At 52.4% G+C, this 14268-nt stretch overlaps 1 protein-coding gene across 1 annotated transcript in view; it reads left to right on the top strand.

Moving 5' to 3' along the window:
- The window catches only part of SIM2 (SIM bHLH transcription factor 2), a 55085-nt gene that overhangs the window by 29017 nt on the left and 11800 nt on the right, over positions 1-14268 (top strand). The window contains exon 7 of the mRNA XM_053903087.1: positions 3769-3875. Within this exon, the coding sequence (XP_053759062.1) occupies positions 3769-3875 (107 nt within the window). The remainder of the gene's footprint in view (positions 1-3768; positions 3876-14268) is intronic.

Genomic DNA, 14268 nt, shown 5'->3' with positions numbered 1-14268 from the left:
TCAGCTGTACAGGAAGGGACAAATGTTCAGAGACCCCACTTTTGCCTTTTGGTGTGTGTGGCCAAGCTGTCTGGGAGAAAGGAGGTATATATGTGTGGGTGTACATGTATATACGTGTATACACACATATGTGTAAATATAAATATAAAATTTTGCTAATATTTATTGATTTTTCCCACCTTTTTATTCTGGTAAAATATACATGACATAAAATTGACCATTTTAACCAGTTATGGGAGAAAACCAAACATACCTGGTTAGGGGCGGGAGACAGAGACACAAAGTAGCCTAGTTTATCATTAGTGAACCTCAGAACCCTTCAAAGGTAGAGAAATGACAAGGGTTGGCCTGACAGGCTTGCCATCGTGCTCCCAGAAACTCCAAGCAAAGAGTACCCAAAACTCTTTGTGGGAAGGAAGCCAGCACCTTGGGGCTGGCCGGACTGACAAATGCTGTCCTACTGCATCGAAGACAGAGGCACCTGCCAGCAGAGGGGCCCTGGGCGGGTGGACTGTCTGGGCCCATGGTGGCAGCATGAGAAGGAGTTCTTTCTGGATTCAGGGGCCACTTCTAAAAGTGAACGGAAAGGAATTTTGGCCGTCCGAGCTCATTACTTTAGAAACTTGGGAAGATACGACCAGGTTCCCCCTTGTTACCTCTGTCTCCTAGTTTTTCCTTGACGATTCTAGGAAAAGCCTCTGAGGCCTGGTGAATTCTCTAGAAGAGAAAAGAGAGAGGTCTGCCCAGAGGAGACATTTCAGATCTTCTCAAATTGTTTGAAGCATACAGCTTTGAAACACAAAGGACAAATGGGGAGCTTTGCAGAAGAGGGTGTTCGAAGGTAGCTCAGAGGCCAGACTGCTCCTGAAGGAAACAGGAAACGGTTTCTACAGAAGTCCCTTGCTGTTCTCCCAGCTACGTACCAGGAAGCTTCTAACAGATCTCCTGAACTCCTGTCGTGTAGATGTTTCAAGGGCTCAGAGACGAGCTAGAATTCCTCGAACTCACTCTGGTCTCCAGTCTGTTGCAGTTCGGTCTCCGAGGGGCCGCTGGGGGTCAGGGACAGAGGGGCTGGCCCAGGACCGAGAGGGCAGCAGAATGGCCCAGCAGGGTGGGAGATGTCAGCTCCTCCATCCAAAGCCCAGAAGCCACGGCGACGGGTTGGCCTGAAGCCCAGCAGCCCTGAAGTCACAGGGCCCTGGGTGGGGGGCCTGCAGGGGTGGGGTGGCCACTTGGCCCCCCACCCAGTGTAATCCCAGACACAACTGAACTCAGCATAACCTGAAATTTGGTTCAGAGGGGTTTTGTGGTATTTCACTTTGAAACTGTAGCTGGTGCTTTTGCTAAGGATGGGTGAACCCAGCCATGTTTGGGGTTTGGCAAATCCCTCTGACAGGTCTTCAGACACTGGAGGTTTGGAAAAAACCAGGAGGGCATGCTGCCAGACCCTTCTCTCTCCCTTTAATTTTTAAAGCCAGTGTGCGCTTTGATGAGAAACTTAATACATGTGTTTCTGATTCATTTACACGTTCGGGGCTGTTGTTCTGTAACTTTACTTCCAAAGGGTCTGGGAAGCCTCTTTCGTCCCCACACCGTAGAGACCCCTGGTTTTCTTTTTCCTGGGGGGGTGGGGTGGGGTGGGGAAGCCAGGTCTCAGTTTTCCTGCCACACTGTTAGACTCCGATGGGGCCTGAAGTTCTAGATGGCCCTTAGATAAGTCCCCGAGCCCGGAAAGGCCTGCACAGGTTCCCTTTCCACTGACCTTCAGCCCCATCTCCTTCCCGCCCTGGAGGAACACCATGGAAATGTGTATACCAAATAGTGAGCGGTTCCAGGGAAATATGAGGCTCTCCGAGATTTACGACCCGGAGCCCGCGCAGAACTCGACAGAAAGGGGAGCGCGTTACGGAACGAAAGTGAGGTCGAGTTTCCCCGTGGAGTTCGCAACTGACATTTCAGAGACAAGCCAGCAGGACCCCTGGTCCAGGCCGTCCTCAGGCCCCACCTCTGCCCCCTGGGGACTGACTTCTCACCAGGACCTCCCTTCCTCTGGAAAAGCTTCCTGTCCTTCTCTTTCATCTGTTCTTAAATATCTGTCACCAAGGCTCTTCGGCCACCTCTTCCAAGGGGCATAGTCACCGGGTCGGTTGCCCGGGGCCCCGGGAAGTGACACCACTGCCACGTGCAATTTCCACCTGCGGATGGAGTGATCCAGACGCCACGGATGATGTGGTCTTGGATGCTGGGAGCCACTTCTCCTCAAAGAGCTGATGTGGGAAGTCAGTATTCCTGGGGCCTGATGAGAACAGAGAGGCGGTAATGGCATGAGGGCACCGGGCACGTGTTGCCCTTCTGCCAGCGAACGTTATGATTTACCCCGCAGCCACAGCATTTTCGGGTGTTGTCGTACTAGTTTTTGGACGCTGCACGAGCCTCCGTTGATCGGACGCGTTAATGTCTCCAGTTCTTCTGCAGATGCTCCCGCCCGACCAAAACCTCGTGAGACCATTGTGCCAGGTAGCAGGGGCCAATGGGAAATAAAAAGGCTCACACACACAATAGCCAGGACGTGGGAGCAGCCCAAGCGTCCCTCAGCGGATGGACAGACAAACAAAACGTGGTATCTACATAAAATAGAACATAATCGAGCCATAGAAACGAACGGCGTTCTGTCCCACAGCACAACGTGGGTGACCCTTGAAAACAGGATGCCAAGTGAGAGAAGCCAGACACAAAGAGACATCTACCGGGTGGTTCCACTCATCCGAGATATCTAGAATCGACAGATTCCTAGAGACAGAGGGAGAGGGAGGTTACCTGTTGCGGGCGGGGGGGGGGGGGGTGGCGCGTTCTGAAGAACATGGTGGTTGTAGTCCTTGCCACTACGTGTAGACATAAAAATGGTCAAAGTGGCAAAGGTTGTGTAATGCATGTTTTTCCACAATAATAATTTTTTAAAAAATTTAAATGTTTATTTTTGAGAGAGACAGAGAGACAAAGTGTGAGTGGGGGAGGGACAGAGAGAGAGGGAGACACAGAATCGGAAGCAGGCTCCAGGCTCCCCACTGTCAGCCCAGAGCCCGACGTGGGGCTCGAACTCACAAACCATGGGATCATGACCTGAGCCGAAGTCGGGGCTCAAAACTGACTGAGCCACCCAGGTGCCCTGATTTTTGAGAGAGAGAGAGAGAGACAGAGAGACAGAGAGACAGAGTGTGAGTGGGGGAGGGTCAGAGAGAGAGGGAGACACAGAATCGGAAGCAGGCTCCAGGCTCCCAGCTGTCAGCACAGAGCCCAACGTGGGGCTCGAACTCACGAACCCTGAGATCGTGACCTGAGCCGAAGTCGGACGCTCCACCGACTGAGCCACCCAGGCGCCCCCACGATAATAATTTTTAAAAAGGTCCCCACTGGACTGTCACCCAGAAGCCACTGGAAAGTAGTTCTTTCTCCCATCAGAGTTCACTCTTAAGCGCCCCCAGACAAGCTTCACCCTGAAAAAGGAAAACATTTGAAGCCACCCCAAACGTTCTTCTCGCCAGCAGTTTCAGAAGAACGTTCCTGCCCATGAATAGTGCTACATCCTGCACTGGGCTGGCGTTCAAAGCCTTTCTCCTTGTAAAAAAAGATCATTCTCGGTTTCCAAAACCAACATCACCCCCCACCCTGAGCCTTTTAGCACTTGATTAGTCGGCAAAACCAATATTAGTTTAAATGGAAGGCAACCTACAGAACAGGGTAACACACGGAGCCACTGTCCTCCCCCAGGGTGACCGAGCTGACCGGGTATGAGCCGCAGGACCTGATCGAGAAGACCCTCTACCATCACGTGCACGGCTGTGACGTGTTCCACCTCCGCTACGCGCACCACCTCCGTGAGTACCTCGCTCACGGCGCGGGGCCGGGGGGCCGGGGCCGGCCAGGGAGGGGGTGGCCAGAAGCGGGGCGGGAAGGCCACCCTTGTTTGGTACAATGGTCCTCCGCTGCGCACACGTGAATTCTAAACCTCAGACTGACCCCATCCACCCCTCCGTTTAGCGCAGCTACTGGTCAGTTCTCAAGCATCCAGGCTTACCTTCCAGTGAAACTCTGGCAGGTGTGGGATGGTGCACAAGTTGCTGACTCGAGACGGTAGATTGGGAACCTAGATTTCTCTAGGACATCCCGACACGTTCACACAAAGCGCAACAGCAGAAGCACCAACGCGTGCAGAGCCCTTGCTCCTGTGGGGCACTGGCTTAGGTGATTAAAGATGTTACTAACCCGGTGAAGGAGACTCTCCTGTTCGTGATCCTCCTATCCCTACTGAGGATGCTGAGGTTCAGAGAGGTTAAGCCACTTGCCTGAGGTCACACAGCGAGAGACTGGAGAGTCTGGAGCCAAAGCAGCCAGGACCCGGCCCCTGACCACTGTCCGCCACCCGGCTGGGAGGCTCAGGGGAGACCACAGGTTCCCAGGATGGGAGAAGTCAGCATGGAAAGAATGAACAGTCACTATTCGATTGGCCAGTGCAGAAGGTTTGGTGAACATCTGGACGGGGAGGGGGGTGGGGCTCTAGTCACTGACACGTTCAAAGAAGTGACGCTTTTCTTCTAGAATCCGAATCAAGGCAGCAAATAACTGGCACGGGGCGGGATACCTCATGTCCAGCCCTCCATGCCTGGACCCAGGGGTGCTTGCTAATGGGGTGCAGATGGCCGGAGCAGCCAGCTCTGCAGGGCCCTCTCGGTGGAGAGGGCAGGCGATTGCTCCGAAAACTCCAGCCCCGGGGGTCCCCCGCCCCTTTCCGTGGAGGCAGGAGCATGGCAGGAGCCCCGATATCCAGCAAGGGAGCTGGAGGCAAGCCCCCAAATTACCTGCAGGAAGGGATCCTCTTCCAAGTGGGGCTCCATTGGGAGGGATTAGGCCTCTAAGCACAGAGAATGAAAACTTATGGAATTGAAAGTCTTCGTTTTAAATCCCATTTCCTCTCTCTCGAACTACCTGGCTAACAGGGGAGCAGGGATTTCCGCCCTGCCACCACCTGGGAGAAATAAATACAGCTTGTGTTTGGGAAGTGTAACGAAGGCCACAGCGATGACCAGCACAGGGCTCCTGTGTCCCCGACACAGAACGGAAGCTTTTCACGTATCCATTTTTTTTAAACTTTATTTTGTATTTATTTTGAGAGATAGAGAGCAAGCAGGAGAGGGGCAGAAAGGGGGGGGGGGAGAGAGAATCCCAAGCAGGCTCCATACCGTCAGCACAGAGCCCTATGTGTGGCTCGAACCCACGAACCGAGAGATCGTGACCTGAGCCAAAGTCAAGAAGTCGGACACTTAATGGACTGAGCCACCCAGGTGCCCCTCACGTATCCAGTTCGGGGCACGGGGCTGGCCCTGTGTCCATTTCCCAGATGAGCGGTGAGCCTCACGGGTGGAGACCTGTGGGCGGGCAGCAGCTGAGTCAGACAGGACCAGAGCCCGGGTTTGTTCGGCTCTCAGGCCTTGAGCGGTTCCCACCACGTGATGGCTCTGAGCCTTGGAGGCACGGCCCGTCTTCGCTTCATCAGGAGCCCTGATCTTCCCCGAGCTCACCCGGCCTGCAGAGGGAGTTTATCTGAGAGGTCCACTGCAACTTGCATGATAAATTTGCCTCAGCTCACTGGAATTTAGCATTTCCAGACATTTCAATTATCCAAGAGAACCCTGAAAGGGAAGGCATACACAGGCTTCCCGGAGACACACAGAAAAGGCAGAAGCATTTAGAAACCAGAGGAAGCACGTGGTTTTGTTTTTTGTTTTTTCAAATGGGCTCGAATTAGTAAATCAAAGAAAATAAAAAATAGCAATATTGACAACGATTGCTATAGTGCGGTGACCTTAACTATGGTGGAGAAACCACCCCAGGGGCAGGAGGCAGAGAGCATATCCCAGCCAGGCTGGAGGTGATGGGGGGGGGGGGGGTGGCCTTGGGATCCACCATGAACCTCGCATCTGTCCCTGACTCACTTCTGTCAACTTTTCCAGATGTAAACTAGAGGAGAGCTGACAGGGAGAGGTAGTGGAGGCCCTTGCCCACAGATGGGGGTGGGAATTAGTCTTCTAGAGCTCACATCTTGGCTCCAGGATTAGAACCTCACTTGGGTGTCCCTCTCAGGGAAGCCATGACATTAACCTGGACATGACTTTCCCCTCCAAAGCTGGGTCTTTCAGATGAAGAAAGGGGCGATATTCAACAAAACAGAGCATGATTTTTGGAAGCAGAGTCTTTATTGGTACGGAGCTGGGGAAGTTTTGAAATCTCTCTGTTGTGTGGTCCCTGGGGTTTCATCTCCTTTCCAGGCACAGAACTGGGGCCAGAGGGGCCAAATCCAGAAGCCGACCTCGAGCCTGGGGTTCAAGTACAGTAGTTTGTTCGGACAGTGACTGAAACACAGGTTGGGGAGAGAGAGAAATAAGCCATGGAAGGGAAGGAGCCACAAGACGGGCTTGTCTGACTGGGACTCAGTCAAGGGGAGTGAGCTGAGGTATTTAGACTCCTGCTCCTGCCTGTCGTGAACTGAAGGCTGCTCTTAGGGGTGTTAATCTCCCCGTCCCCCCTCATCTGTTAGAGTGAGCTCTGCCAAAGAAAGGCCTCAGGAGGGAGATGGGGCCGTCAGAAGTTCCTGGGTGCACTCCATGGTGAGGGGAGGGACGTGAGGAGACATCAACCAGAGCGAAGGTCCGCCTCTTTACCATGTCTCCTCAGCCTCCTCCCCTCATTGGTCTCCAGGCTTTGTGAAGAGTTCTCCATCCAGCCATCCCTCCATAAGGTGCTCCTCACCCCCCAGCCCAGCCTACTTGGTCATCTTGTCCTTGCTTTGCACACCTTAGTCACCTTTCTCTTGTGGGGTGGGGGGCTTTTTTTTTAAGATTTTATTTTTAAGTCATCTCCACACCCAGTGTAGGACTTGAACTCACCACCCTGAGATCAAGAGTTGCACTCTACACCAATTGAGCCAGCAGGCGCCCCTCTGGGGGGGACCCTGTTGCCCTCACTGCTCAGGGTCCCTGTTGCTCCATTGGAGTGTCCTCTATCCCCAAACTCCTGCCCCATGGGCAGCGGGGGGAGGGGGGAGGAGCTAAGCACCGCCCCCCTTTCCAGTTCTGTTTTCACTACCGCCATGATGTCAGCTGCTGCCACATCTCTTCCAGGAGGGTGTGTCCAGCTCCTCCCAGCCCAACCCAAGGGTCCTAGGTTCTTATTTCTGGACAATGCTTTCACCTCATGCTGTTCACATTCTTATGGGGTCTATATTGATCTGCTCAGGCCACTGTAACAAAATAACACAGGCTGAGGGGCCTGAACAACAGAAACTTGTTTCCTAACAGCTCTGGAGGCTGAAATCTGAAGTCAGGTTATCAGCAGGACCGGTTTCTCCTGAGGCTTCTGCCTCTGTAGGTGGGCATCTCCTTCCTGTGTCCTCACATGCGTGAGGCCCTCTGTGTGTGTCTGCCTTCTCATCTCTTTCTATGACAGGGACACCAGCCATATTGGATTAGGGTCCCCGTCTTACTCCATTTTCCTTTAATTACCTCTTTAAAGACCCCATCTCCAAATGCAGGGACATTCTGAGGTCCTGAGGGTCGGGGCTTCAACATACGAATCTGGGTGGAACACAGGTCAGCCCATGACAGGGACTTTCTTTAATAGCTCTGTGTCCTTACCCAGGTAGTGGGCCCAGCTGGGCAGGCTGGCTTGGGGAGGGCAGGTGGGAGGTCTGTGAAGGCAGGATGCTCATTTGGAAATGTGGCTTTTCGGTCCTGTCTCCGGGTGCTTCAGTAACGCAGGGCTCAGGAACCTAGCCCAAGCCTCCCGCCCTCCCGCCCTCCCGCCTGGGATCCCAACCTGGATCCCAGATCCGCACGGTGGCCTCTGCCAAGCTGGGGGCTCAAGTCCTTCAATTCAGTCACCGCTGGAGCTGGCCTAGTGGCTGTCCCAGGAGCACAGGCATGCAGGGTGGCCTCTCCCACTTCCTCCCCATCCCCCACAGCTGCACATGGCTGGAGGGGCCAGGGGCCACGGTGACCCTCAGGATTCCAAGACCACGGGTCGGGGGGCGGGCGGCTGGCCCCCTCTTACAGGGAGACATACAGACGCATCTTCCTTCGCAGTTGATGAGGTCACTGAGCGCAAGAAACATCTACAATACCCAGGGAGGTCACTGTCCGATTCTCCAAGGCCAGATTTTCTCCACACCGGCGTCCAAACCCCAGGACTCTCTGGAGATGGGGCGAAGGGCTCTGCCAGCAGCAGAGTTGGACATCAGGCAGTGGTGGCTCTGGATGACCACAGTCAGCCAAATGGTTTTCACACATTGTTCAAAATGTTATCTTAACCCAGTGCAGGGACCCACAGGGTCCAAAGAAAGCATAGCCCCTGAAGAAAGAGAATTCAACACCTTCCAGAAAGTCAGCTTCCTGAGGAGAAGCAGGGCTGCGCAGGGCAGTCTTTGGGGAGCATGGGCTTCCAAGGGGTCAGCAAGACAGGGGCTGGCATGGCCCGGACACCTCGTGTCACTGTGGGCCTGGCCCTTCCCAGACGAGCCATGCGAGTCAGACCGTGCCAGGGCTTTCCCCGGAAGCTTCTGTAGAGAAAATGAACACGGATCCTCTAGGGAGCGTATTTGAGCCCCCCTCCAACCCTGTGCCCTGCCCACTGTCCTGTGGTGGCCGAGGGAAGGCCCCCACAGCTCAGCTAAGTGTGGGCCCTGGTGCAGGCATGACAGTCACGTGGCCTCAGGGAAACGGGGGCCCTGAGCTAGGGTCTGCCCTTGCTGTCTCCCTCCTGTCTTTGTCAGGTGTTTGGGTGACTTTTTCTTGCATGGAGGGGAGCCAATAGAGGTCTGTATTCTCTTGACCTGCAGGTCCTGGGGGTGGGGAGGGGGTGATGCACAGTTGGGAAGGGATTGATATCGCTGAACTTGAAGATCTGTTGAGGGACACCAGGCAGATTTCTGGAAGACACAGCAGTTTGGAAGAACCATGATGTCCAAGATGGTGGAGAATTGCACCCAGCTCCCCGCCTGGGGCCCCCGGACAGAGTGGGTCAAGTCCAGATCACAGAGAGTGCAGGCCAAGTCCAACTGTCCTAACGCTTTCAATCTCACGCAAAGGCTTCTAAGCCTGAATATGTGGTCTACAGAGTTCAAGCAATAACTGTCATAACAAAATTCCAGGACACCTGGCAGCACAGGGGGCACCTGGGTGGCTCGGTTGGTTACGCATCCGGTTTTTGATCTCAGCTCAGGTCGCGATCTCGAGGTTCGTGGGTTCGAGCCCCACGTCTGGCTCCACACTGACGGTGCAGAGCCTGCTTGGGATTCTGTCTCTCCCTCTCTCTCTGCCCCTCCCCCCATTCATTCTCTGTGGCTTTCTCCCTCAAAATAAGTAAATAAACTTAAAAAAAATTTTAAGGGCACCTGGGTGGCTCAGTCAGTTAAGCGTCCGACTCTTGGGTCCGGCTCAGGTCATGATCTCACGGTTCGTGAGTTCGAGCCCTGCATCAGGCTCTGTGCTGACAGTGCAGAGCCTGCTTGGGATTCTCTCTCTCTCTCTCTCTCTCTCTCTTTCTCTGCAACTCCCCCGTTCGTTCCCTCTGCCTCTGTCTCTCAAAATAAATAAACTTAAAACAAATGAAGTGGCACATAAGAGTCACAAACTCAAATGCTTATGGGGCCAGGCATGTAGCATGAATGTGTGAATGGGCATCTGTAGGGCAGTAGGGAATGGCTAACACGTGACCATCCAGAGGCATTCCCAGTAAAACAGCACTGAGCCACCAAAAGAACCCACCCGTGAGCTTACGCGGTCCATGGGACACTGGTGTGCAACCACTCTGTAGCATCGCTGTGGAACAGGGCACAAAGGTCTCGAAACGGGAGACAAACTTGCAAGTCTCCAATCCACTGTGACGATTACATGTCAGGGGGGGCGCCAGCCTCTGCTGCTGGCCTTGCCTCTGGACTGGAAACGGGTGATCGCGTTTAATTCATGCTCAGATCCCTTTAGATGCTCTCTTGCAAGCAGGGTCTGGAGGCAGAGGTGTTGGCTTGCAGGTGGAGGTGTGGGGAAGCCTACACCTTGAGGGGGAGCCAGGAGCAGGGGAGCGGTAAATCATGGGAGAAAGCACCGCGTGATCTCCACGTTGTCCTGACCCGGAAGCAGTTGTGGACATAGAGGTGTGGGCTGGACCTTCTCGGTGTTGCCAGACGGGTCAAGCTCTGCCCATCATCTGTGGTCAAGGTCCCTTTGGACACATCCCACAAGGTGGCCCTTGTGGGCGTTCTTCCTTAAAGTGCTTCTCTCTTCCCGGTGCGTTCCGTGTCGTTCTGCCAGCCAGACGTGCAGACTCCCTAGAGGAGCGCACGGCTTTCCATCAGTGTCACCGACTGCAGGTCTGAGCTGGCAGAGGGGACATAGCAGGAGGAGGGGATCAACCTCACCAGTGTTTCTGTGGAGGGCGGTTTTGTCTCCTGGCGCTGCTCTAACGAAATACTACAAACTGGGGGGCTTAAAACAGCGGAAATGTACTCTCCCAGGGTTCTGGAGACCGGAAGTCCGAAGTGAAGGGGTCAGCAGGGCCGAGCTTCCTCAGAAAGCTCTGCAGGAGGATCCTTCCTGCCTCTGCCAGCTTCTGCTGGAGTCCTTGGCTTGCAGTCCCAGCTCACCAGTCTGTGCCTCCACTTTCCCTCCTGTGAGTGTGTGTCTCCTCTTTGGTCTCTTATGGGGGGATCGTTGGAGGCAAGGCCCACCCTGTTCCAGGACGATCTCGTCTATCTTGAGATCCTTGACTTAATTACACCTGCAGAGATCCCTTTTCCCAAATACGGTCACATTCACCGGTCTCAGGGGCCAGGACGTGGAACACATCGTTTGGGGGAACCCCATTCAATCACCATAGGGATTTTTGGCATCTGACATCATCAGCTCTTACAATTCAAAACGGAAATAGAAATTATGCTCCAGGCCAAGGTTCCCTTGCCTCCCAGAGGAACCAGGCAGGCCACCTACTTTTCTGCGTAGCAGATTCACGGAACTAGAATTTCCACCCCAAAGCGGCCTGGGCAAACCGTGACCGCTGGCTTCCCTCTCAGCATGGGGCACCCTGATCTCAGAACCACCTGAGGCCCCGATGCTGGAGATGCTGTGGCCCCACAGGAGCCTAGGAGCAGGGCCTCTGTTCCCGGAGCTTACAGCTTACGGGCCTTCTCCAGCCTGCCTGGTCCCCCACCGCCAAGCAGAGCCTTACTTTATAGCCCCCCCCCCCCCCCCCCCCGCTCTCCTCCTCCCCCCACCCTCCACGGGATCATTTCAGGCAGCTAATTAAGAGCAACAGATTGGAGGGGGAGCTAGACCGAAGCAAGGCATGTTGTGACTAAGCGTCTAGGATTTCAGCTTGGATTGATAATGTAGACTATCACCACGGGTCATAGAGAAGCAAAAAACAATTCTATGCCCGTGTTTGTTTGGTCTCTGTATCTAAGCCGCCTCAGAGCAGAGTCAGGGAGCGTCAGAAATAAAATCTCTACAACTGCTGCCCTTGGCATCCGAATATAAAATATTTGGGATAAACTGGCTTTATTGTATCCAGCTTAGATGATTACGGGTAGGTTTTAGGAATGTTGTAAGAAATAAGGAAAGTATGAAATCCAAGAGAGGGAAAAGGAAAACTACACCATCTTGCTGCCAGGGGCGTGACGGGTACCGCTTAGGGACAGATTTCAGAGTGGAGGGGCTGAGCAAGTCCTTCTGTTGAAGGAATGACCTCTGGGGAAGTCCACGTATGGGGCCCCAGGTGGGTCCTAAAGCATGTCTTTCGGGGCCAAAAGCAAATTGGCCGACTCTCCGCTAACCTTCCTTGTACCTCTCCTTGCACATTGAGCCACAGAGAACCTTCTGGAGACTCGTGCCCCTTCCTCCCAGAGGGATCACTCTGAGACAAGGGAGTCAGAACACCGGGCTGGGGGCCCCGGCTATGCCCTCAAGATCTGCTGGCCCCACTTCCTGGTGGTGCCTACTTCCCACAGCTGTAGGGGGTGTGAAATGAGGGGTTCGGACATGAGCGGGCACCCGAAACCATGGATTTTGCTGTTAAAAAAGCAAACCCCAAGAGGAGGAACATTGTAAGGATAGCTCTTTCCTATTATCTCTGTCTGTGCTCTCCAGCACGGACTCTGGCCCCTGCCCCGTGCGTCCACGGAGGTGCACGTGCTAAACCCGGGAAGAAGAGAGCCTGTGTCTGCACTGTTCCCGGGAGCCCCGCCCCGCGTCCCAGGGGTGGAGGGGGGGATGGCGGTCACCCACCGAAGGGGTGGGGGGCCTGATCCGTGTTGTATTTCCACTCCCTGACCCCACACAAACTACCTGCCTGTGGAAAAAATAATTTTTTCATTTAAAAAAAAATTTTTTTTTTAGATGTTTTTATTTATTTTTGAGAGAGAGACAAACAGCATGAGTAGGGGAGGGGCAGAGAGAGAGGGAGACACAGAATCCGAAGCAGGCTCCAGGCTCTGTGCAGAGCCTGATGCGGGACTCGAACCCACAAACCACAAGATCATGACCTGAGAAGTTGGACGGTCAACTGTCTGAGCCACCCAGGTGCCCCAATAATTTTTTCACTTTTATTATAAAGCTGATACCTCCTTATTGTTGGAAATGTAGAAAATCAAGAAAAGTGGAATAGAAGAAAATGAAAATTAACCTGTAATTTGACCAGATAATGAGAGTTAATATGTATTGAGTCTTTGCTGTGTGACTGCCACCACTAGTCTAAAGCTTCCCATAGGTGATCTAATCCTCACTGTGACCATGAGAGGTAGGGAGTGTGATTACGCTCTTGTTCCAAACAGGGAAACCGAGTCACCGGGGCTTTGTAACGCGTCCGAGATCGCAGTTGGGGTGTATATGTGAGTGTGCATGTACTTTTTCTTACCTGTACTCTATGCTCTTCTGAATCTTGTCTCTTTTTTTAATGAGTTATAACTGACATACAACACTATATTAGTTTCAGATGTACAGCGTAGTGATTTGATATTTGTACACGTTCCTGCATGATCAGCACAATAAGTCTAGTTACAATATATAGTTATATATATTTTTTTCTTGTCTTGAGAGCTTTGAAGAGCTCATTCCTTTAGCAACTTTCAATATACAACACGGTGTTATTAACTGAAGTCTCCGATGCTGGAAGTTTGTACCTCTTGACCATCTCCTTCACCCGTTTCTCCCACCTGCCCTCCGTCACCTTTGGCAACCACCAATCAGTTCTCTGTATCTATGATTTTTTTTTATTAGATTGCACATGTAAGTGAGGTGCCAGGGCATTTGTCTTCGTCTGACTTACTTTACTTAGCATAATACCCTCGAGGTCCACCCGTGTTGTAGCAGATGGCAAGATTTCCTTCTTTTTTATGGCCAGACAATATTCCTTTGTGAGTGTGTGTACGTATGTATACCACGATTTCTTTATCCATTCATCCATGGGTGGACACTTTGAGTGGTTCCATTTCTTGGCTATTGTAAATAATGCTGCAGTGAACATGGGGGCGCAGGGGTCTTTCCGAGTTAGTGTTTTTGTTTCCTTCGGAGAAATACCCAGAAGTGGTATTTCTGGAGCATATGGTAGTTCTGTTTTAAATTTTTTGAGGAACCTCCTCACTGTTTCCATGGTGGCTGCACCAATGTACCTTCCTAGTCATAGTACACATGGGTTCCCTTTTCCCCACATCCTTGCCAACACCTGTTATTTCTTGTCTTCTTGATAATAGTTATTCTGACAGGTGTGAGGTGAAACCTCATGTGATTTTGATCCGCATTTCCCTGATGATAAGTGATGCTGTGAACTTTCTCATGTACCCGTTGGCCATCTGTATGTTATGTCTTCTTTGGGAAAATGTCGATTCAGACCTTCTGCCCATTTTTTAGTTGGACTATTTTATTTATTTGTTTGTTTGTTTGTTTATTGCTACTGAGTTGTATGTGTTCTTCGTATATGTTGGATGTTAACCCCTTATCAGGTACGTAATTTGCAAATACTGTCTCCCATTCGGTAGGTTGTCTTTTCATGTTGTTGGTGGTTTCCTTTGCTGTGCAGAAGCTTTTTAGTTTGATGTAATGCCACTTGTTATTTTTGCTTTCGATCTTTTAAGGATTATTTTGTGGTTCCATACAGATTTTTAGGATCGTTTGGTCTATCTCTGTGAAGGATGATACTGGAATGTTGATAGGTATTGCATTAAATCTGTAG

Source organism: Panthera pardus, unplaced genomic scaffold, assembly GCF_024362965.1.
Source record: "Panthera pardus isolate Hobbes unplaced genomic scaffold, ASM2436296v1 HiC_scaffold_16, whole genome shotgun sequence".
NCBI lineage: Eukaryota > Metazoa > Chordata > Mammalia > Carnivora > Felidae > Panthera > Panthera pardus.
This window is presented reverse-complemented; position numbering and strand designations above follow the sequence as displayed.